Here is a 26,308-nt window from a genome sequence, read left to right as displayed (position 1 = left end):
TAAACTTTATTTTTATTTCAAATGTGTCCTTGTCTGCATAAAAAGGTCTAGTCTATTCAAAAAACTTAAAATATAAAATAAGTTTGAAATAAAACAGGGACAGCCCCCCCATCCCCTCCTCCCCCCACCCCAACACACACACACACAAATAACTAACCCCTGAGTTATTGATAAAGCTCATAAATAATACTATCAAAGGATCCTATCTGAGGCTGTGATGGTAATATAAAAAGTGCTTGGCAAATTAAAAAATATTCCTTGTTATATGCACATCTACAAATACCCATAAGACTTGAAAGATCTGGTATCCAGCTAGGTGTTTCCTATAAAACTGACCAAACCCAAAAAAAAACAGTAATACATGTTACATAAAAATGGGGCAAAATAGGAAGAGTATGATGCTCAACACCCTCCAAACAGGTCTGTGAAGACATGCACTTCACACGGTGAAATTACTTAAGAACTGAGTACCACACCTTCTAAAAAGTCACAGTATGTTATAAAGTGTTGTCCACATAAGGAAGCTAATTAAAACATATCTGTGTGTCATCTATTTTGAGAACAAATAATCAGAAATTACTAGTGGATAACTGGCTGTGATTTTAGCACAATCAGGTTATAATAACTAATAACGGTTCATAACTTATATATCTTTACTTTAATAATGCTGTGTACTGTTAAATTGATATGCATTGCTCAAAGTGAACTGAACAAACATCACTTACAGTACAGATAAACTAAACATACACCACCCACAGTACGGATAAACTAAACATACACCACACACAGTACAGATAACTAAACATACTTCTGACCATCACACATATACTTCATTTAAATTGTGATTTAAGTAACCATTCAAATGACTTTCATACAACCACAAGTACAGCCAATTACAAATAAAATCACAAATCACACATATGTACTGTATATTCAGCTTTGATTGAGAATATATGGCTAAGATTGATCGGTAAAAACACTGTTATCATGTACAGAATTTCTTTACCGAAGATGATTTTTTAAAATTCAAGACAAATCGTTATGATGGCAAACATACCAGTACTTAAATCAATATACCCTGAAGTTTCATTAATATTCATGTTGAAAAATTTGAAAATAAATTGAAAATATTACCCGATACCCACGATATACGAAGGCAGTTGATAATAAGGTATATGCTCGAAAAAGTTTTCTTTTAAAATGACCAGAATGTGTTATGATATTCAGTGATGAAGTCTCTTTTACGATGGTTTTTACTGGTGTGTAGTTTGCCATAAAAAGATTGTCATTAAAGCAATCCTGTACATTAATATAAATAGAGGCATGATCGTCAAATAAATCCCTTTGATATAATGCATCTTATTACAAGCCATATATGATATTTTGGTTTTTGTTTTTTTTCATCAATCAAAACAAAGTTACATAATTGAATCCCTAGGGGGTCTGCTGCATACAAAATTATCAGTCGATTTCCCAGAAGAATGTAATAAACTGAAACTTCAAACAAGAGGCATAACATCCATCAGCCGTCTCTTCTAGGAATGTCAAATTCTTTCAATTTGGCAATATCTCTCCCTTTTGCCTCCTGTCGAGCACGAAGAGGAGAGACCGCAACATCTATATCCTTTGTCTGAAATTATCAAACATAGATACTGATGAGTGTTCACACACACTGCCCTGTATATAGTGACCTATGCCTATCGTATTGTACTAAATATATTGTATATACAAACAAATGCAAATACTGATGTTTCAGTTTAAAAAAAAACAAGATTAATAAAATCAGACTTACCATTGATCTGGCACCAAGCTGATCGAAAGCCTCTATTTTATACTTTAGCAAATATCTGTAAACAAATGCAATATATGAATAAAAACCATTCATCTGAGATAATTAAAATTACAACAGATATATAGCTTCCATGTTACAGGTTCATTTCTCCACGAACAAAATTTGCAATTTGCTGTTAAAACAGGATGAAGAACAGAAAATACTTTCTCTTACACATATGCTACCTTGAACCTGAGATGATTAGAGAACATTAAGTTGTTACATCATGTGTAAGCTCTGCTTTTATTGAATTAAACTACATCCAACAGTTTGGGGTCTCCAGATTTCTATTTCTGATCCTTAACAGGTATGAATATGTCCCTAAATACAGTAGGTCGCTATCTAATATATCATATTAGAGGCCATTTCACACTTACAACATAACAGCACTAAATGAAAGTGCCATAACGGAAATAACTGTAATGAATTTAGTTCCCGACAACTGCTCCCACTTATTCTTCTGGGGATTTTCAGGTGGCGGATCTGAAGCCTGGTGCTTGTTGAAATGATGGAAGTGATGAAGCTGTTCTCTCATACTTGGGGTTTTAATGTGTTCTGATGCACTAGGTTGGTGTACATGAGTGCTATATATGTTGTGGTACTGAGCCCTGAAAAAAAAAATATACAAAACACTCATTTTCAAGAACTGCATGACATTTCTCCCATATAAACCTTCTCTATATCAGAGAAATTTGTGAAAAAATAAACGTCTGATCATTATAATAACATAATAACGAGAGGCCCTTTAGGCCTGCATTACTGACATATGGTATTCAATATTTTCCACAATACCTTCACTATGCATTATCAACATTCTAAATAGGTCTTATTCAGATTAAACCAACTTCTTTCACCAAAGTGACCTAAACACTAGAAATTTTATACTCTTAGTTAAATATTGTTCATCTACAAGGAATGGATCAATTTCTGAATAATTTGAATTAAACTTAATTTAAAAGCTGTCAAATTAACAGTAAAAATAATATTGAACGGAATAACAGTTTTCAGAGCAAAAAGCAACCTCTGCCCATATTTAAGGTCTCAGTAGTCAAATTTGATCAACCACTCAAACAATCATTTTCTGATAAACGAAATAGTTGTTAGTTTACGATGACCAGAAGGTAATGCCATCTCAGGGGACATTTCAGACTTGGGCCTCAAAATCTATATACCAAAATATCACTGTTTTTAGCAGCAACAGTTAGAAAAAAGTAATCAGGTAAGCCAATAAGTATTTTCTAAAATTAAAACTACCGGTACATTACATATTGAAAATATTGTAAACAATGTCAAACTTAGTCTCATCTATTTCTATCTTCATCTTTCTGTTTTTTCCACCCTTTTAAGATACAATGCATTTAATCTTTCAAATTCATAACCAAAATTTTGACATTCTGTTAAAATGTTTACCAAAAGATAGGTTTTTTTAACCTTTTCAAAAACAATTTTTTTTTACACAGTACTGTCCCATATCATTTCAACAAATGTCACCCAAAAAATAGCTGGCAACAATGACATGTATGTGACAAAAAACTACAGGAAAAAGAATATGATAGAATTTAATGTTATTTCTATTTTATACTATGGTCTAATATTTTCAGTATCAAAATTAATTCATTTTTATCATTTAACTGATTGAACATCGACAAGTATAACCTGAAAATGTTACAGAATATTTCAACTTTATTTTAGCATCAAAATGCTGACCTTATATGATCACCAATCTTGCCCTTATACTAACTTGTTACTGAAAGCTGTCTCTAGTCTTCCTTATCACAGAAACTTTATTTTATCACAGGTGTCTGTCATTGAGACTTCCAAATGGACTTACCTCCCACTTAAACTGTTAGAGGCATTGTCATATGCTGATCTCTGCAAAGGACTGCTTAATATTTTATAGGCATTTTGGACTTGCATAAATTCTAATTTTGTGTCAAAATCAATGTTGAAATCTGGATGAAACTGCAAAACAAAAAAAAATCTTTCAAAAATGTTTCTATCATATATTATTTTTTTAGCAGTTTACAAGTTCATTCTTGATTTGTCTCCCTTTACATAAAGTCAGTACATGTATAAGCATTTTTGCAGCAGCTGTTCTGACAGTGCATTCAAAAATAGCTCCAGAAAAGTTACTACTGCAGCACTTGAACCAAAGAAACCTTGAGAGATTGACTAATAATAGCTCTCCCACAGCAACTATGAAATTTTCTTTCAAATATTGTTCTCAGAGAGATGTACAGATGATGTCTTGCAAAATTTGTTCCAAAGAAACCTTGAGAGACAGACTGATGACACATCTCCAACAGCAACCATGAGAGCTATCATTCCAAGACTGACAAATGACAGATCTCAAAAATCCAAGAGTTCATCCAAGGACAGCTCTATGAGACAAACCAGAAGGTTTGTCATCAAACAGTTCCCATACAGGAAACCTTGGGAAGATAAGCAAATTCTGAAAGTTTGACCTAGCTAGGACAGAGAGGAACCATGACAAGTCATCTAAGGGAAAGCTGTTTGAAAGAAACAGCTCTCTAGTGAGGCTTTACATACATGTACCATCATATATTGGTGGAGATAAAATACACATACTAATCTACAACTTCAAAATCAATCAATACTAACTAACACCATCAGATACAGGCCCTGTCAGTGATGTACACCTGTTCAATGTACAACCAACACTAATTAAAGTGTAAACCATCTCTCAACTTGATTGTGTTAGTCAAAAGGTACCAGTTAATGACTGTCACCTCTTTAACAATACATATTGATCCAACTAAATAATGGGTTACCTTTTTTGATAAAGCAAAATAAGCTGTTTTTATTTCTTCACTTGTGGCATCTTCACCAACACCCAATACTTCATACAAGGAGGCCTGTTCAAGATGCACTTTCGGTATTTTTGCCAAACGCCTGTGAAAGACAAAAAGAATATGCCTTAAAATACATCACACACATGTACATGTATTATGTTTAAATGTAAAATAAGATAAAGTCTACATAACTAATGAAACTTTTAAGTTAGTCATTCAAATAATGTAAAACTGAAAAAAAACTTAGATTACATCACCTGTCAATGGAACTCAAAACTTAAAGAAATGGGAAAGTATGGGAAAATATATAGTTAACACTAGGTGAATTGCAGAAATTTCTATGGTTATTTTTACTTTTAAACAAGAGGTCCAAAGGGCCTGTATTGCTCAACTCTATTAGGTGTTGGAAAAGTATTTTTAAATTAAAGGAAAAGTATTTAAAACACCTATGTCTATTTCCCCTAGTAAGACCTCCTCCTCCTCCCCATAGGGGTTAGATATACTGTTTGTACAAAAAAGGTCATTGTTATTTCAATTTTCAAATCATCCTGCATATGATCGCAAATGACAGTTCTATACCACCTGTTTCAATCACAAGCACATGACCGACAGGTGCTCATAAAAAACAAGAGGCCCATGGGCCTTAACGGTCATCTGACAAAAAGCAAGCCAAACCTAGAAAGTGGGTTGAGGTCATTCATTTGAACAAACTTGGTAGCCTCTCCTCCAAGCATCTTACAGGCCCAATATCAGCACTCATGGACTTTTGCTTGTTGAGAAGAAGTCGTTTGTATATTTTAACATATTTGACCCCTGTGACCTTGAAAGTGAGTTGAGGTCATTCATTTGAATAAACTTGGTAGCCTTTCCTCCCAGCATGCTACAGACCCAATATCGGCACTCATAGACTTTTGCTTATTGAGATGAAGTCCTTTGTATATTTTAACATATTTGACCCCTGTGACCTTGAAAGTGGGCCAAGGTCATTCATTTGAACAAACTTTGTAGGGCTCCATGCCAGCATGCTATGGGCCAAGTATTAGCCCCCTAGGCCTTCTAGTATTTGAGAAGAAGTTATTTAAAGATTTTGACATATTTGACCCCTGCGACCTTGAAAGTTGTTCAAGGTCATTCATTTAAATAAACTTGGTAGCCTTTCCTCCCAGCATGCTACAGACCCAATATCGGCACTCATAGACTTTTGCTTATTGAGATGAAGTCCTTTGTATATTTTAACATATTTGACCCCTGTGACCTTGAAAGTGGGTCAAGGTCATTCATTCGAACAAACTTTGTAGGGCTCCATGCCAGCATGCTATGGGCCAAGTATTAGCCCCCTAGGCCTTCTAGTATTTGAGAAGAAGTTATTTAAAGATTTTGACATATTTGACCCCTGTGACCTTGAAAGTTGTTCAAGGTCATTCATTTAAACAAACTTGATAGCCCTTCATCCCAGCATGCCACAGGCACAATATCAGCAATCTGAGCCTTTTGGTTATTGAGAAGAAGTTGTTTAAAGATTTTAACATATTTGACCCCTGTGACCTTTAAAGTGGGTCAAGGTCATTCATTTGAACAAACTTGGTAGTCCTTCATCCCAGCATGCTACAGGCCTTATTTTAGTTGCCTGGGCCTTTTGATTACTGAGAAGAAGTCCTTTGAAGATTTAAAGACATTTGACCCCTGTGACCTTGAATGAAGGTCAAGGTCATTCATTTGAACAAACTTGGTAGGGTTTCATCAAAGCAAGCTACAGGCTAAATATTAGTTGCCTGGGCCCTCCAGTTATTGAGAAGAAGTCGTTTGAAGATTTTAAGACATTTGACCCCTGTGACCTTGAATGAAGGTCAAGGTCATTCTTTTTAACAAACTTGGTAGGGCTTCATCAAAGCAAGCTACAGGCCAAATATTAGTTGCCTGGGCCTTCCAATTATTGAGAAGAAGTCGTTTGAATGAAAAGTTTACGGACGGCGCACGGCGGACGACGACGGACGAAGCATGATGACTATAGGTCATCGGACCCTTCGGGTCCGATGACCTAAAAATCTTAGTATGCAAATACAGTACCTGCACCCAAAAACAAAAGATCAAAAAGTCCTGCCCTCCCTATAGTTCTCCCTACATTTCTATGAGCCATTACAACAGAGACAAAGAGTAATCTCCCTTCCTTCAAAATATTAATGGAGCCCAAAAAAGAGAAGATCATCATAAAATTGGTTTTTGATTTCAGTAATAATTACCATAACTTAAGTATGCAAATAGGTCTTACCATAATGGAAACTTCAAGGCCAGACAGCCCATCACAGCTTAGTACCACCCTGTGAAAACTTTAAGTAGGAAGGGAAAGGTTCAAGAAACCCCTCAACAGTGCCAGATAAAATTGGAAAAGTACCTCCCTATGAAGGAGTAGGCACTCCAACGTGGCGTCTAAACGCACAAGAATAAAAAATACCCCAGATTACTAAGGAGGCTCAGCCACGGACTGAGCCACCACCAGAGATCCACGAGAGTACTGACCCTCAGAATGAGAAGCCAAGGACCTCCGATAGAAACCTGTGAAAGTATTCCTGTCCCACCAGAAGGCAGCCGACATGACCTCCTGAAAGGATGACCCATTGACGAAAGCCCAAGATGCAGCCAGGGCCCTAATTTCACATGCCTGCACCTTCAAGCTCAAAAGCATACCTAATGTCCTGGCAAACCCATATTGAAACCGACTTGGAGTAGATATCCTGATGATCCTGTTTGAAGGCCAAAAACAGATAGGATCAAAGAATCCCCCCATCCCTAGTTTTATTGAGGTAAAACCTAAGTGCCTAACAGCGACATAGCAACCTATTATGCTCAGCCTCAGGGCCACCCTCCTCCTGGATATCGTCTTCCTCCGGAGAATCTTCATCTGACAACTTGTTAAGATCATCCAGGAGAGAGATGACATCATCCTGCTCTGCCACACCACCGCCCTCACAGTTCACATCCTCCATCTTGTTATAACCAGAAAAGGGCCAGCCAGAGGAACCAACTTAAGGAAAATATCTTGGACCCAAAGACCAATGGGGTCCACCTGAGAGGCGGAAACCCTGAAAGTCCCCTGGACTGTGCCAGACCAGGGCCAGACTGTCCCTCCTCTATTCCAAGGAGTTCCTGGACAGGAGAGATCACCCCTACTCACAAGATGAACTTGAAGCAACAAGACCTACACAGCCAGGCACACCTAAATCACTGAGTGGCTCAGAGCCAGAAACAGAACTAATAGGCTTCCCTCTCCTGCTGGAAATGACCAAAAATTGGCACAAAAAACAATTAAGCAAGCCAAATATATTTAAATAACAAGCAGATGGGCATAAATAATGCAAACTGAGCAAAAAAAGCAAGATAAGAAATGAGTGACTGAAAGGCAAGAAAATGCCAGAACTCATCTGAATTATGTCTGCCATCAGAGGTGCCATAAAGGAATGAGGAAGGAAGATCACTCGATGTCTCTGCCGTAATGGCTCATGGGACTGTAGCCCATATAGGCATTCATTTGAAGAGTATGGACTTGCACATAAGTGGCCCAAATACAAGTCTATGTGAATCATCATTATCATTTCTAAATTTTTTTACCGTAATTTCTGTAGTCGAAACATCTTCACAGTTAGAAATGGTATTCCTTTCTTAGAAACCACATACATCTCCTGTTTTCATGACATTGTACACTTCTCAGAAATTCCAGCTCTCACTTCAAACTGATCTAAAAAAAGAAGTATGAAATTAAATTAAAAAAATATAGCAAAATAGTCACTGTAACTGTAAATTATGATGTACTATGAGAACTTTTTACATTTAACTTTGTAAACTGGATATTCCATGAAAAAGCAGGTCTCATTCGGGTCATTATTAAATAAAACCCAAACTAATGTGAAAAAGGATGAAGACACTAATTTGTGTATTTTAAAAGCTGTATTAAGCAAAAGGGATTTACAAGTATCAGAATATATACAGTATAAGAAAGAAACTCTACAACGCAGTGAGTACATAGTGAAAGATCTAAGAATAGAATGTCAAACAGATGCCTGCATGATTGAACAGTCAGTCTCTGTCTGGCAAAAACAAAGGTACACTACTCAGTAAAAAACTTTCATACCAATGGCCAATTGACTAACACTACACATAATACAATGTATTGCACTGTGCAAATACACTTTTCCAACATTAAATAGGACTGCTTGGCCACCACCACCACACTCTGAATAGAACAGGTACTCAAATTGACTTAACGATAAATTGGCTAAAAATTGATCGTCCTACATAACTGTTCCTGACAGAACAGTTATATGCATACATATATGCATATGAAAAGAAAAGATATATTGACCAGTATGTATCTAACTTGATAAATGATCATTTCACATTTGAGCAAGTCACCTTCAACCAGATGGATATAGAAACTTTCTGAAAACACCTCTTTAACGATAGTGTCGATAATGACATGACTGAAACCTCTTCGTCAAATCAATTTTAAGATGACTGGTGACAAAAGTAACGTATGCAAATGAAATATACTACCGAAACACGAAGAGAGAATTTCGCTGCAATTTGGTTCTTGTGTTACATAATTCCGGAAACTATACTATGACGTCTAAAACCTAGATCCGGATTTAATATGAAGCCCGGATAATATGGAGAGTTGGTTGTGTTTCCATCAGCAAATAAAAATTATATACGAGGAGCGAAGTCCTACGACATAACATAATGTTACCTGGGGCTCTATCGACCAACGAAATTAATTAAATGTATCTGGACGAAACATCAGAATTGTTTCTTTTTAATTTGCCGATAAAGCAACTGTGAAGTCCACCAGTCATATTCAGTTATTGTCATAAGATCAGGGATAGATATACAACTATGTCATTGCTATGATGGGAACTACACATGTATTGTTGTATCTCATTTTTGCTGCACACAAAGGAAAATAATAACTATTTCCGGACTTGGTTGCTAAACTGTTTTAGTATTTAGTCAAAGCTACAAAATTTGTGACGTAGAGCACACGAAATGAAAAAGAAAGTAGGAGAGGATCACCGGTACGTTAATATGATTCTTCTACGTTCATTTGCACCGTTAGTTCTCGACAAAAATGATGTCCAGTAAATTTCGCGACTTTTCATTACAGCAATTGATGTGACACAAATTTTTGCCACATGGATAATTTTATGTTTCCGGAGATTCCAAAATATGAAGCAGTGGTAAGTCGAAAAACAAAAAACAAAAAAATGTTCTGACCATACATGTATCTACAAAACTGAAGCATGGCCCGTCCACGGGCACCTATATCTGGAATGTAAATAACATAAACAAAATCCAATCCATTATAGCATCAATACTGATACTGAACTATGGCCTGGCATTCAGGCATTTTTTATTTATTGAAAAGATAAAACTTTTTTCTACTAACAAGCTAATATGTGTCAAAGAAATTAGGCGTTGTAACCTAAGTAATTCAACACATTTATCACAGCATATTAACATTGGCTTCTGCTAGATGAAAGCTCTCTGTATTTGCCTTTGTTAAACTACCGTTTCTACCAAACTCGTGATAGTTTACTGTTTGGTAGGTGTACAGGGACAATTCAGAGAGATTTGGTACAGTATATAGTGGTAGCGACTGTAAATATGCCGAAAAGTAAAGATATTGTGAAAAGTGAGTAACATATGCCAGTTAGCAGTCAGATGCTTTATCAATCCGTCATTGTATGATTTATAACTACATACCCCGTTGTAAACTGTATAAAACATTGCCTGAATTCCAACTTTTGCAAGGGTCACTAGAATACGATGTTTCTCTGTCTATAGGGGGGATTCTGACTATCAATGGCAGATAGATAGTCAAAACCTTTCAGACAAAATGATGGAGTTGTAAATGAACTTGTTTGCTTACATCTCTAAATTTTGATGTGGTTTGAATGTAAAGAGAAGTATAAGACAACTAGATATAGTGTAACATAATATACTTGTTTGCAAAAAGTAAGTAAAATCATCCGTTTAGTAAATTGCTTGTAGAACTATAAAGTCACCATTTGCATTGTCATTCACACTCTAGCTGTGCTACTTAATGTTTCCAGCTGTTAAATTTAACTTGCTGCTGCTCTGATGTTGAATTTGTTTTTTTTTTTTAATGTGGTTATCAAATGTGAATTTAAGAATAATGTGCACCAACAGCAGGGCTCGCGCTGGCGATCGCCAATGGCGCCATTGGCGAAAGTGAAATGAGATTGGCGATTTCAAATATCTATTGGCGAAAATGCCGATTACAGACATTTCCAGTCACCGATGTCACTGGCGTTTAACTTATTTGTAACGAGTGACACAGGTAAATTTTGCTCCGACATCATTGTGTACTACACCTTCACGGTTGACTGACTCACGCCGCTGGGGCAAGGTCAGCTATCGGAACTCTTTTGTGTTTTGACAGAAACGTTTACCTGTCTAAACAGCAACACGCCTGAAAAGAAAATCGCCAATTATCCAATGATGTCTCCATTGTCTCAATCCGAGATAGCCTCTGCCGTGAACAATAAGGTAAGTTAGCTGAAGGAAAGATGTTGTTTTATCGGGAATTGGCTTACGGTAGGTGGATCATTAGGTGTGTCAATGTTGTTAATTGGGCACGAGTTTGTGATTTCTGCAGACATAACTTAGTAAACTAGTGTATTTGAAAGGGCCCGAAATGGGCTTTTTGATCGACAATCAAAATAGCAAGAAACACAAGATATAATTTCGTTGTTTTAACACTATGTTGCCGATTTTGTTTTATATTTTTGTACATATTTTGGTCACATCAGATTTGGCCCTTCACTGAGATAGATCGTTAGATGAAATGGGAAAACGTAAACTCCCCTTTAGTGATAGGGATGGGAAAGTACCCAGATTGTCATCATTTGGTTTTAAGACACCATCTATTGAAAAGGAAAATGATAGTCCTGATCAGGTTACTAACAGGGGCAGTAGTTCAAGAAAGTTTCTAGATAGTTGGAAAATTGGCAGGCCATGGCTAAAATATGACCCAGAGCAAAAGCTCATGTTTTGTGACATATGTATTAAGGCATTAGTTAGAAATAGTTTCACTGATGGCTGCAGTATCATGAAGAAGAAGTGCTTGGTTAAGCATGAGAAAGGATCAGTATATACAACTATTCATCATTTATGAACAGAAAATTATGTAAATTTAGATTAAGTAATTCAGAAATACTATACAGCCTGGAGGATGGTACAATGTAGTTACTCATTACAGCCTGCTTGGCACATGAATTAGAAACACAATCTTTTAGTTTAACGATTATGTCTTTATTATCTCTGAAGTGTTTTTAAGAGATATATTACTTAGGAAGTTACTGTAATAAGTATAATACTTTGATGGTGTAAAATAAGGTTCAATGTAATCCTGTATCTCTCTGCAAATGTCCAATTCTATTCTAAATTTTATTTTCAATTTTACAGATGAGAACTCTCACTCTGCTGCTTTGGCAACACAACAGCAAACTGTCGAGATGCAGAAGGCCTGTAATAATTCCATGTTTATAAACTCTTTTACCATATACTGTGTTATGTTTGATGTATTGTTGTTAAAACAGTGAATAAATAATGTAATTATATAATTAGCATATGTGTTTTTATTATATGAGGAAATTAAGGGCTCAAGGGTGAGTTCCGGAATCTGTTCGCACGCTTATAGAAAAAAAAATTTGGTTTGGCGAAACTGAATTTTGACCCAGAGCTAGCCCAGAACAGTATGAAGTTACTCCATTGTTATACACTTTGATAGCAGGTACAGAAAGTGAAGATTTAATGCAGTCCTTAATTGTCTTTTTCAGGACTGGAGATATGTAATGAGAAGGCAGATGCAGGTATGAAAGCTGTACAGAGAATGATTCTGGTCAGAAATTCTTAGATATTGATAGCTGAATAACACAAAATAAGGACTTTGATACACTCTCTAGATTTTTTATTTGTAAAAGGTCAATAAACATGTATCATATTATTAATTTCTGAGAAGAAGGTTGAATTTCCCATATTGAGTATTTGTACATTTGAAGGCCTACTTCATGTATATTAATGTTTAAAAAAAAGAGAGAGAAAGGGTGGGGGCTATTGTACCTCATTTTCCTTTACCACAACTTGCATAATGAAATGAGCCCTTTTTATTCCAAAAATACAGGAGATTGTACCAAACCTGTATCTTGGACCATATGCTGCAGCTATGAAATCACAGGTAATGTTAAGATGTTTTTTTAATTTTGGTGCCTGATCAACTATTAAGCTTAATAGGTTCAAAGTCAAGGTCACATTTTTTATCTTTGAACTGGTAAATATTTTCTAGTAACATTATGAAGTAAATATGGTCAGTGAGAAATTCATCTACAGTCAGAGTAAAGGTCATAAGGCTGACTGACTTATAGATATGCCCAAATAAAATTAATCAAAGTGGATTGGAATAAAATAAACCGTCACTTTGCAGCAGGATAAAAATGATGATAAGAATAACCAGGACTTTTTCATTACTATTTTGATGATAAAGTCATGTGTTACTGAAGAAAAAAAGAGGTTACCTATTTTAATGTAAATATGTTTTCTGGAATTTTCAGTTGCCATCCCTACAACAACATGGCATCACACATATAGTGTGCATCAGGCAAAGCATTGAAGCTAACTTTGTAAAACCAAACTTCCCAGAATATTTTAAGTAAGTCGATTTACTACAGGTGTAGAAGACATTACATCACACTGGTTTATTGACAGTATTGAAATTATTATATCGTTATTCTACCATACTATTTGCTTTGAACATTTTTCTTCTTTGAAACAAGTATTATATTCATAAATAATTATGGATAATGCCACATTGTGGTCTGATTTAGATGTGTAGTTATTACAGCTAAACCAATGGTGTCAGATATCATCATCATTGTAATAACATTCATTATTGCAATAATTATTTTATATTATCATGAAGTTATTTCACTTTCACTGAGTGAAATGAAATTATTGAAATTTATAATTTTTTTTACAGGTACCTTGTATTAGACATAGCAGACTGTATGACAGAGAATATCATCAGATTCTTCCCACAGGTACGTAGCATTAGATAAACATTGCCTATGATATGTGGGTAGGTAGTTTATGATGAAATTTACCCACTGTATGACACACAGGTAAGTAGCATTAGATGAATATTGCCTATGACACTTGGTAGGTAGTTTATGATGAAATTTACCTACTGTTTAACACACAGGTAAGTAGCATTAGATGAACATTGTCTATGATATGTGGGTAGGTAGTTTATAATGAAATTTACCTTTTGTATTACACACAGGTAAATTATAAAAAAAACTTGACCTATGTTATGACACCAAATTATAGATGAACTAGGCCTACTTTATGAAACATAGGTAGGTAAATGAACAGTGCCTAGTCTCTGACACAGGTAGGTAGATTTTCTGGAATCTTGCATTTTGTGTGACACACAGGTAGGTAGGTTTGTTTGTACCTTTTCTCCTGTATGACACACAGGTAAGCAGTCCATTTATTTGACTGTTTTTGTTTAGGTTTAATCTTCTCATATGTTAATCTAATGTCTAAAATTATACAACTTGACAAGAACTTTTTGATTATAGACATATGTTTATTTGAATGTATGTACATGTATATAAATGTTCACAATTTTTAAGTTGGCTGTATATTACAGAACAGTTTTGATGGTAGATGAGACAGAAACTGGTTTAATGTTACTAGGCTGACCCTAATGATTTGAAGTACATAACCAGTTAACTTGTAAATATGTATAACCTGTTAGTGTTATTAAATACCAGACAATGAAAAGGTTGTTTATATTATAATGTTTGTCTGTGTCACATTTTGATGCATGATAATTACCACCTGACTGGTTATTCAGATACAGGACAATGTTAATGGTTGGCATCAATTTTAAATGACATTTTCAGATAGAGACTACATTTTGAAGATTTGACATTTTAAGATGGAGACTACGTTTTGAAGATTTATATTTTAATGTTTCATGTTAATTGTTTTAGGTCAGAGAATTTTTGAATGACTGTTTCCAGAGCGGTGGTAAAGCTCTTGTGCATGGAAATGGTGGAATCTCAAGGAGGTACTTTTGTCAACATTCGTCAATATTTTCAATTTTTTTAAATTTTATTAATGGAAAATTATGCTTTGAATTATAAACATACCTACTGTAGCTAATGTTTTAGCCAGTAAGAATCTTGTGAAGGTAATATACATAACTAATTGCTAATGCTACACAGAAAGCATGGTAGCTTACAGTTAATCATGCAACCAGTCAGGTTTCAGTTAACATCTCAATGACATTATCATTCAGCCAATCGTAATCAATATAACAGATATTCCTGAATATCAAAATATGATTGTAATGCCCAAGTTTCTGTTAAATATATCTCTGTGTATTGGGACTTGACATTGTCCAGACCATATCTTTTCTACTTTAACAAACCCTACCAGGCTGTTTTAATATCACTTTTCTTATTTTGATTTCAGTGCTGCATTGGTTATAGCCTTTATAATGGAGACATATGGATTATCATTCCGGTAAATGTGATCTTTAATCATATCTTAGCTATGCCATCCCAATCAAATGCAAATCACAGTTGTCGTCGGGCTGAAATATTCCTGGATCATAATTTGTTCCAGTAATTATTGACATATAATTTATCTGTGATAGAGAATTGATGAAAAATAATTGAAATTAGTGCTTTTAGAATGAATTATCATATGTTTCATCCACAAATATTGGGGGTAGCATAAAATCGCCACCTTGTCCATTTGTCTGTCGTCTTTCCATCCATCCGAAGCATAACTTGGCCACAGTTAAACAAGGATCCTGAAACTTGGTGAATATATTGGTCATACTAAGACGATGTGCAATGTACCAAATTCAGGGCCCTCAACTCAGAAATTACAGAGTAAATGCCCTTTGTTAAAAATGTTTTGTCCTGGGCATAACTTTGCTTGCATTCAAACTAGGATAATTAACCTTTGTGGATACATTGATCATACTAAAAGAATATGCAGTGTTCCAAATTCAGGGTCCTTAACTCCTCATTTACAGATTTGTTGTTATCCCCTGCGAAACGCGTTTGCGGGGGTTATTAAATTAGGCTCCGTCCGTCCGTCCGTCCAAGTGCTTTTCCGGGCTATAACTTCGAGACCGTTCAACTCAACTTCACAAAACTTCCTATATATATATAGTTGGTGCCCTGTTTGTGCCTTTTGCTATTGCCGTCATTTCACTTTATATATTTTTTTTTCTGTTTCCATGGAAACAAAGTCAGATAACACAAAAAGAGGATTTTCCAGGCTATATCTTCCAAACTGTTCCTCTCAACTTCACAAAACTTTCTGCACATGTTAACTCAGTGCCATAATTGAACCTTTTGCTATTAACATTTCATTTTTTTATTATATTTTTTCAGTTTTTGCAAAAATATAGTTAAAAACCTCAAAAGAAGGCTTTTTCTGAGCTACAACTTCAAGGCATTGGCCCCTCAGAGTGTGATCATTATCATTATTATTACATGTTTTACATCTCTTACATAGTAAATCTTTTGTTGTCTGAAGATAGCTATTATGCCTGAAAACGTTACTGAAATACATTTGTTGTGTTGATGCTATATTTTCAATTATATCTCTATATATATATATCTATAATATAGTTGAGGAGATGTGAGTTTATTTTCTACTAGTGCTTTCACTGTAATAGACCTTCACGTGCAAAGTACTGATACATAAGTGTGTGAAGTCTCAAATTATTAGTGCTATATATAGCATATTTGGGTTCCATACCAACACCTGTGCGCGGGGATAATGCCATGCTTTGTGGCATCTTGTTTTTTATCAAAAATATCTTGTCAAGAGCATAACTTTGATTGCATTTAAGCTAGGATAATGAAACTTGGTGTACACATCAATCATACAAAGACAATGTGTAGTGCACCAATGTTAGAGATGACAACTCCTTAATTACAGGGTTATTGTCCTTTGTTAAAAAAAATTGTGCGGAGCACAGCTTTGCTTTCATTAAAACTAGGATCATGAAAACTATGGTTTATATTGATCATACTATGAAAGTATGCAGTATACATAAATTCAGGGCCTGCAACCCCAAAATTACAAAATTATTGTTCTTTGTCAAATTTTTGTCTTCACTTTCACTGATACTCTTGTTTCCTATTTAAAATTTCAGCAGTGCATTTATATATGTACAACAAAGACGATTCTGTATCAACCCAAATGAAAGCTTTGTCCAACAATTGATTGTAAGTAAAGATACATTAAGTGTAGATTGATCTGTAGTGTTATGTATATAACGATGTAATCTTGTTGATTCAAACTTTGTTTCTCTAAATCAACATCATCTAATGGTATTTGATAACTACACATTAAATACAAATATTCATTTTAAAGGTAAATAGTTGATTTAACTCTTTTTGATTTTACAGGGATATGAACCCATTTATAGAGCAAAACTGAACTTCCTGTATGGTGACAGATCAAGGGATAATTGTAAGTCTTCATTGAAATTAGATATTGTTAGTGATGGTGATTTGAAATGGGATTGTTGATATATGTTCAGGGCTCGTCCAGTAAGGCCCAATGGGCCTGCTTTTCTCACTGCGAGGGAAATTCTTTAAAATTCTACTTCTCCTGCAGGAATGATTGGATTTTGCCTAAATTTGGTCAGAAGCATCTTTGGGTGGAGGGGAAATGCATTTTGTAAAAGCGATGGATCTCGGGGCCCAATAGTGGAAATGAAGCAAATTCTTTAAAATGCTATTCCACCTGTAGGAATGATTGGATTTTGGCCAAATTTGGTTTAAAGCAATTCGGTAAAGGGAAATCAATTTTGACTAAACACTGGGACTCCCACCCACCCCCCCACCCCCCCCACCCCAACCCCAACCCCCACCATGGGCAATTTGGAGCAATTTCTTTATAATCCTACCCTTCCTATAGGAATGATTGGATCTTGTCCAAATTTAGTGGTAGTCATGTTTTGGTGTAAAGGAATCAATTTCATAAAAATGGTGGATCTCAAGCTCAGCCCCCTGCGGCATAAGGGACTCAGTTTCATGCAAATATCTTCTAACAACTGAGATCCCCACCCTTAAACCATATATGGCAATGCTGGTAATCATGAGATAAACACATGTACAATGTAAGAAGTTACCCTTGGGTGTGGCCTCACTCCTCTCAACTTAATTTCTGGTGACATCTTTGAAACATTTGAAATCCCCATAACCATTTATATAAATGTATACAGAATTGCTGAGCATCAAGAGATAAATACATTTGTTATTTAAGAATTGATCCTTGGGTGTGGCATACCTCAAGGGACATTATTTCTGGGTCACACTTTTTGATATAGTTGAGATATCAACCGATAAGTGACTTAGCTTTAATTTTGAAATATTTGAAATACCCAACTATACGCATGTATTATATTGCTGGAATGTAAGATCCAGGTGAGCGATACAGGCCTCTTATTTCCTACCAAATTTTTTCTTTGCAAATTGAAAATTTAATTACATTGGTTGAACCATATGTTAATGATTTTCAGCACCAAGAGATATTGAGTTGATTTCAGTAATTGATACTGTTTTTAAAAGTCTTTAGATTCGTTCTATTAAATATTTACTGGTATGTTTAATGTGTTTTGCACTTTAGCTTTTTATTGTTTTTATTATAAAGAATGCATTTGTTTTGGACAGAAATATTATTTAACATCATGTATTGGAGAAAAACTGTAAATACTTTGCTTTCTAGGAACATGATTTTGTATGACATCCTTTTTATCTTTCCTGTAGCTTACCTTAAGAGGAAACATCCCGATGATGATTCCTCAGATGATGATGTAAAGGAAATGAGAGTTGATGATGGATGAAATTACATAAAACAAGGAAGAATAAGATGGAAGCTGCCTGCTCAAGTGGGTGAACGTCAGATCAGATATAGCCAGTATTACTTTAGTGAACCATAGGTTGCGGTTATATATTATACATTATACCTGATGCAGACTTCATCACAGCTGGCATTCTGTGATGGAAGAACACCTTATTCTGTGTATAGCTGCATTAAGTCATGACAAATCAATTTTTAACTCACTGTCCATATTATGTGAGTTCTTACCTGGCTACTGTTCATCAAGATAGGTATATAACTTTATCTGACAGTGGCTCTATTCAATTTGAATCAACTGTGCAATATCTTGTATTTTTCCATCATTTTGAGGATGATATCCAATTATTCATTCTGTACTTATAAAATTGATGAGTTTTTTTTCTGAAAATACAGGGTTTAATATAGTTATGTTTTGTCTGAAATTAAATAAATGTTCAGGCTCTCCTGGTCTGTCTCACTTAGGCCACAAATGCTGAAAGTTAGAGTTAAACATCGGTTAATGAAATACTTAAATTGTTGTTGCTGAAAAAACTAAATGGTAGGCAAATTGGACACTCAGTATATATCAACCTGACCTGTCTCAGCAAATCTACAGCTATGAAATGATAAGAATTTGTTTCATTCAGGTTTAAAAATTTTCACTTATCACCATTTATCTCTAACCAGCCTGTAACAGCCAAGGTCAGATCTCTAAGTTTCCTGTACTGTATTTCTGTGTGTGAACTTGTGTAATATGATTCGCATGTGAAGTCCTAATGATAATAAGATGTCAAACTCTTGTAGACTGGATGACTTAAATAATAAATTTTAGTGATGATCAAATTTAGGCACTTTTCATGCATTATTACATTAGTGCTAAAATATTGTTGACGTAATTGCAGTTTTCTTATGCTTATACTATAGTTATTATCATTGCACATTTGCCAAAAAGTGATAAAATGCTTAAAATAGATTCCCCCATATTCATGACATGTACAGTACCTATACCAGAAAAAAATTTGATGCACCAATAAAAAGAATGTTTCCAAAGCAAGTATTCTTTCGAGCTGCCCCACAATCTTTATTAAGGATGTACTCTTCCAAGAAGTTAAAGAATCATATTAGATTTTTTTTCCTGATGATGATTTTAGAAAAGAGATTGAAAGCAAAAAATTAATATGTTGCTGCAAAACTTTTTCAGGAATAGGTGTTAGTAAATGTGAATTCATTTTCATATATTATTACTATTTTTTCTGCACAGCAACCAACATATGAAAATATTCCAAATTGATTTAATTCTTTGTTTGATCCACTTTTAGTATTATACTGTTAAAAAAACAAATTTATGATAAATTAATTTTGAAGGATACTTTTCATGATTAAAATGAGGATATCTCTGAGCTTTAATTTTTGCAATTTTTTAGAATTTTCAAAAATAAACTGAAATACTTGTTTTCCTTTCCTTAAAATTGGGGAAAGTGGTCCATGAAGTCAGAATTCACAAATTTAAAATCTGTGATTTTTGGTGATAATTCATGCAAAATATTTTGTTGAAATCTAATATTCAAGAGAATTCCTGTGCAACCAGCAAACATTAAAATGGTTGACGCTTTTTACCAAATCACGCCGTCAGGAAATCCACAAGTGAAATTTCTGCAAAGCATCATATAAATCATCCTTTTAAGTTTATAAGTACAACTATAGATAACAAAGAGGACACAAGAGTCAGATATATTATGTTGGAATTCAGTTATTATTGAATTATGTCTTACTTCTGCATAAAGGAGTACATCCTTCAGAAAACATTTTTGTCTTACTTGATGAATAACTTATGAAAGGGATCGCATGGAAGACTGTTCATCTATATATACGTAAAATCTTGAGGTTTAATGCGGAAAAACATTTTTAAAATTTTCGTTTTTGTATTTTGTATTTTTCTGATAATAAGCAGTTTGAGTAGATGTGCCAACATCTACAATATGAATGTCTTGTAATAAACCCACCTCCCTATTTGCAACAAGAGAATGTTTGCCAAATAGACTGACTGCTGTATAAATATGGTAATATACTGTGAAATCATACTTTTTTGTGGGAGATTTATTTTCATTGATTTCATGGGTACTCCTAATCCAGAAATTCCTATACTCACAAACTATATATAATTAGTTAAAGGACATTTATTAACCTTTATTTAATCCACAGAATCTAATGTTCATGAAATTATGATTGTTCAGAAACCACAAAAATTTAACCTCATGAAAATGTGTGATTTTACAGTAACTTAAGGAATCAGCGAACATTCAAATATATGCACTCGAGTTAATTAGAAATGATATCTGATGTTTGTGCTAGTGCTGTTTGGTTATAACATTGAGGTATCATCTATTGAGGTATTGTGAGTATAGATAAAATTGGAGTCTGTGTGCACAGCAGTGGTAAATTATGTTTATATGTGGTGACTGAAATAGTGCATCAATTGAACCACATTTTATTCTAGTGTTCAGTGTATGCCAGGATAAATGCATTGTCATGTGTAGTGTGTCAGAAAGTGCCTTATGTTGTCTTTCAACTTGTTACCAAAGCATTGAAATTGATACACATTAAATCTGAAAATTAATATACAATGTATTGCCTGGCACCAAATTTTAAAAGTTAAGTCTTCTTTATGATCAGTGACTACCTATAACAGATACACAGTAAATCAGTGACTACCTATAACAGTAAATCAGTGACTACCTATAACAGTAAATCAGTGACTACCTATAACAGATACACAGTAAATCAGTGACTACCTATAACAGTAAATCAGTGACTACCTTAAACAGATACACAGTAAATCAGTGACTACCTATAACAGATACACAGTAAATCAGTGACTACCTATAACAGATACACAGTAAATCAGTGACTACCTATAACAGATACACAGTAAATCAGTGACTACCTATAACAGATACACAGTAAATCAGTGACTACCTATAACAGATACACAGTAAATCAGTGACTACCTATAACAGATACACAGTAAATCAGTGACTACCTATAACAGATACACAGTAAATCAGTGACTACCTATAACAGTAACATAAATCAGTGACTACCTATAACAGTATACACATAACAGTAAATCAGTGACTACCTATAACAGTAAATCAGTGACTACCTATAACAGTAAATCAGTGACTACCTATAACAGATACACAGTAAATCAGTGACTACCTATAACAGATACACAGTAAATCAGTGACTACCTATAACAGATACACAGTAAATCAGTGACTACCTATAACAGATACACAGTAAATCAGTGACTACCTATAACAGTAAATCAGTGACTACCTATAACAGATACACAGTAAATCAGTGACTACCTATAACAGTAAATCAGTGACTACCTATAACAGTAAATCAGTGACTACCTATAACAGATACACAGTAATTCAGTGACTACCTATAACAGTAAATCAGTGACTACCTATAACAGTAAATCAGTGACTACCTATAACAGTAAATCAGTGACTACCTATAACAGTAAATCAGTGACTACCTATAACAGATACACAGTAAATCAGTGACTACCTATAACAGATACACAGTAAATCAGTGACTACCTATAACAGATACACAGTAAATCAGTGACTACCTATAACAGATACACAGTAAATCAGTGACTACCTATAACAGTAAATCAGTGACTACCTATAACAGATACACATTAATCAGTGACTACTATAACAGTAAATCAGTGACTGCCTATAACAGTAAATCAGTGACTACCTATAACAGATACCCAGTAAATCAGTGACTACCTATAACAGATACACAGTAAATCAGTGACTACCTATAACAGATACACAGTAAATCAGTGACTACCTATAACAGATACACAGTAAATCAGTGACTACCTATAACAGATACACAGTAAATCAGTGACTACCTATAACAGATACACAGTAAATCAGTGACTACCTATAACAGATACACAGTAAATCAGTGACTACCTATAACAGTAAATCAGTGACTACCTATAACAGTAAATCAGTGACTGCCTATAACAGTAAATCAGTGACTACCTATAACAGTAAATCAGTGACTACCTATAACAGTAAATCAGTGACTACCTATAACAGATACACAGTAAATCAGTGACTACCTATAACAGATACACAGTAAATCAGTGACTACCTATAACAGTAAATCAGTGACTACCTAAAACAGATACACAGTAAATCAGTGACTACCTATAACAGATACACAGTAAATCAGTGACTACCTATAACACCTGGAAAGAAAATTACTATTAATAGGAAATACATAACGAATTGAATGTTTAACTTTTCCTGAAATTGAATTACCTTTTTCCTCTTTAATTTGCAATAAATAGGTTTGCATTTACAAAGAGGAAGATAAATCTGTTTTTACAAATCAAAATATATTACTAAGGGATTTTTAAACCTTCGATCAACCAGCGATATTTTTGCATGAGTTTTTAAAATTAACCTAAATGTTAGTCTTCATATCTAGAATATGACATATAATGTTAAATTACAAGGGAGATAACAAATCAATAGCTATGTGAAACAAATTACGGAATAGTATGTTATATATAAAATATAACATGTTGTAGTTAATGTGTATTGGATGTTAAAATGTCATATGTTGGAATATGTTCTTTATTACAATAAAGTTGTTGTTCATCTACAAAACATTTCATTTTCTGTTTCTTAGAATTCTAGTTTAAACTAGATCATGTTTACAACACCATTTACATAATAACAAATCACAGCACACTATCTTACATATTTAGTGTTACTTTATTTCAGAAATTCTGTAATATTGAACACAAAGATATACATGTATATAGAGAGAAAAAAAAAATTTCCCCTCCTCAAAATCAACCCGCCACCCCCCACTTAAATTATTTTAGGTTATGTATGGAACTTGTAATAAATGTATAATAAAGTTGATCAAAGATCTAACACTATAGAAATATAAACAAATATGTAAAGCAGTCCAAAACAGTTTCAATGGAGATCAATCATCTGCAATACAAACAATTTTAAAAAAAAAATTCAATTTCAACATGTATTGCACTTGTATAGAAGTTTGGATACAATGGTGTTAAGTACATTAGCACCAAACAAAAGTGTAACAGCACTTCATGACAACCAGCTTTGTTCTTTCTATGAAAACATAGCTAGGCAGATTCCAGAAACAGTTTTCCTGTGTAAGACTAATACTGTAAGATCACCAGAAATGTCTGATGGTATCCTTATTTGTGCTGGGAGCCTTTAAAGTAGAAGTCAATTCCCCTGTTCTGTTTCTGTGTGGTCGGTCCATCCCTGGCTCCTCCCTGTGGAAAAACAAAATAGTCAGTGTGGTATTTGTAAGATAAAAGAAATTCTCAAGTTCAGATGAATTTCAGAATCCTACCCAACTGGTAAAAACTGAGATGTGAAACTGAATCGGAAAAAGGATAGAAAAGTCTAATTGTCACACTAATGAATGAACACATAAAGCATTAATTAATTAACACTGAAACATAGCTAGAATCAACAGATCACCTTCACTGAAACATAGCTAGAATCAACATATCACCTTCACTGAAACATAGCTAGAATCAACACATCACCTTCACTGAAACATAGCTAGAATCAACATATCACCTTCACTGAAACATGGCTAGAATCAACATATCACCTTCACTGAAACATGGCTAGAATCAACACATCACCTTCACTGAAACACAGCTAGAATCAACACATCACCTTCACTGAAACATGGCTAGAATCAACATATCACCTTCACTGAAACATAGCTAGAATCAACATATCACCTTCACTGAAACACAGCTAGAATCAACATATCACCTTCAATGAAACATAGCTAGAATCAACATATCACCTTCACTGAAACATAGCTAGAATCAACCTATCACCTTCACTGAAACATGGCTAGAATCAACACATCACCTTCAATGAAACAGAGAGAATCAACACATCACCTTCACTGAAACACAGCTAGAATCAACATATCACCTTCACTGAAACAGGGCTAGAATCAACATATCACCTTCACTGAATCATAGCTAGAATCAACCTATCACCTTCACTGAAACACAGCTAGAATCAACATATCACCTTTACTGAAACAGGGCTAGAATCAACATATCACCTTCACTGAAACACGGCTAGAATCAACATATCACCTTCACTGAAACATAGCTAGAATCAACATATCACCTTCACTGAAACATGGCTAGAATCAACATATCACCTTCAATGAAACATAGCTAGAATCAACCTATCACCTTCAATGAAACATAGCTAGAATCAACATATCACCTTTACTGAAACACAGCTAGAATCAACATATCACCAGCACTTAAACATAGCTAGAATCAACCTATCACCTTCACTGAAACATAGCTAGAATCAACATATCACCTTCACTGAAACAGGGCTAGAATCAACATATCACCTTCACTGAAACATAGCTAGAATCAACATATCACCTTCACTGAAACATAGCTAGAATCAACATATCACCTTCACTGAAACATAACTAGAATCAACATATCACCTGCATTGACATTTCATACAAATTGATGCGTTTCTGGTATCATCATTGCATACACAGATGTATACTGTGCTTCAGTAACTAAAGGTCTCAGAGGGACCTTAGCACCCATCTTTGTTTATTGTCTTCATATTTGTTCTTTAAAAGTGATATTTTTCCTTCTTTTGTATTTTTCCTCGGTTTTTTGCTCTAACCAGTCATTATATCAAGTCTGAAAATTCATCTTCAACAATAATAATATTTAATTTGTTAGGTGTCAGCCATGTTGTTTTTCTTGTCAGTATCCAAATAAGAACACAAAAGAAACAGAGGGAAATGTTTTAGAAAAAATCTTTCAAGTACTTCACACAAAATTTTGATAAAAATCTTTCGATAAAAAAATCCAAGATGGCCACCTGTCAGTCATTCTGTTTTTCTAATCAATTCCAAAATCAAAAGGGCATAAGAGATTAAAGGGAGCCTATGTATGAAATTTAAGAAACATCAGAGATTAAAGGGAACCTATGTATGAAATTTCAGAAACATCAATCAAGTAGTTGTAAAGAAATAACACAAAAAATTAACTTTCATTGTAAAAATCCAAGATGGCTGCCTGTCATGTTGTTTTCTGATCAGTCCAAAAATCAAATGGGTACAATTAAGGACAGAGGGGAACCTACATATGAAATTATGAAAATATTCATCATGCACTTCTCAAGATACAGTGATAAAAGTACCCGTTAAGTGTTTACAGACACACCACAGACGTAGGATAATTAAAATAGCCTACCATCTGATGATGAAGGGCTAAATACACAACTTTATATAACTGTGATTACTACCATTGACCAACCAAACAGATAGGCATGCATTAGAGAGTATTCACCTTTGATTTGCCAATGTATTTACTCCATTCAGGTGCCACAACAATAGGCTTTGGGTAAGTCTCTCCAAGAGATACTGCAGCATTGGACAGGGCTGCAGGACTTAGAGTCCACACTGTATGAACAGCTCCTCCCCTGATTTTCTGTAACTCCGGCACCCAAAGGCGAACATAGTCTCCCTATAATACAAACAGGAAACAAAGTATTTCAAACAAGATAACAACCTGTTTAATTTGGTGCACTAACATCTTTCATGTGATTTGGGGTTT

At 34.5% G+C, this 26,308-nt stretch overlaps 2 protein-coding genes across 2 annotated transcripts; one reads left to right on the top strand and one right to left on the bottom strand.

Moving 5' to 3' along the window:
• Positions 1-133: 133 nt before the first annotated feature.
• LOC132551987 (dnaJ homolog subfamily C member 18-like) lies at positions 134-9,245 on the bottom strand. Its single transcript, XM_060216136.1, has 7 exons — positions 9,193-9,245; positions 8,251-8,377; positions 4,624-4,744; positions 3,663-3,793; positions 2,209-2,439; positions 1,793-1,847; positions 134-1,630 (listed from the first exon to the last, which is right to left on the bottom strand). The coding sequence occupies exons 2-7, from the start codon at positions 8,316-8,318 to the stop codon at positions 1,523-1,525; spliced, it is 714 nt and encodes a 237-aa protein (XP_060072119.1). The 5' UTR covers positions 8,319-8,377; positions 9,193-9,245; the 3' UTR covers positions 134-1,522.
• Positions 9,246-9,718: 473 nt separating this feature from the next.
• LOC132552088 (serine/threonine/tyrosine-interacting protein-like) lies at positions 9,719-19,893 on the top strand. Its single transcript, XM_060216233.1, has 10 exons — positions 9,719-9,872; positions 12,498-12,530; positions 12,842-12,895; positions 13,269-13,366; positions 13,694-13,754; positions 14,715-14,791; positions 15,199-15,249; positions 16,904-16,976; positions 17,160-17,223; positions 18,525-19,893. The coding sequence occupies exons 1-10, from the start codon at positions 9,828-9,830 to the stop codon at positions 18,599-18,601; spliced, it is 633 nt and encodes a 210-aa protein (XP_060072216.1). The 5' UTR covers positions 9,719-9,827; the 3' UTR covers positions 18,602-19,893.
• Positions 19,894-26,308: the final 6,415 nt, after the last annotated feature.

Source organism: Ylistrum balloti, unplaced genomic scaffold (genome assembly GCF_031769215.1).
Source record: "Ylistrum balloti isolate Yb309-2 unplaced genomic scaffold, AGI_CSIRO_Ybal_v1 Utg369630, whole genome shotgun sequence".
NCBI classification, from domain to species: Eukaryota; Metazoa; Mollusca; class Bivalvia; order Pectinida; family Pectinidae; genus Ylistrum; species Ylistrum balloti.
This window is presented reverse-complemented; position numbering and strand designations above follow the sequence as displayed.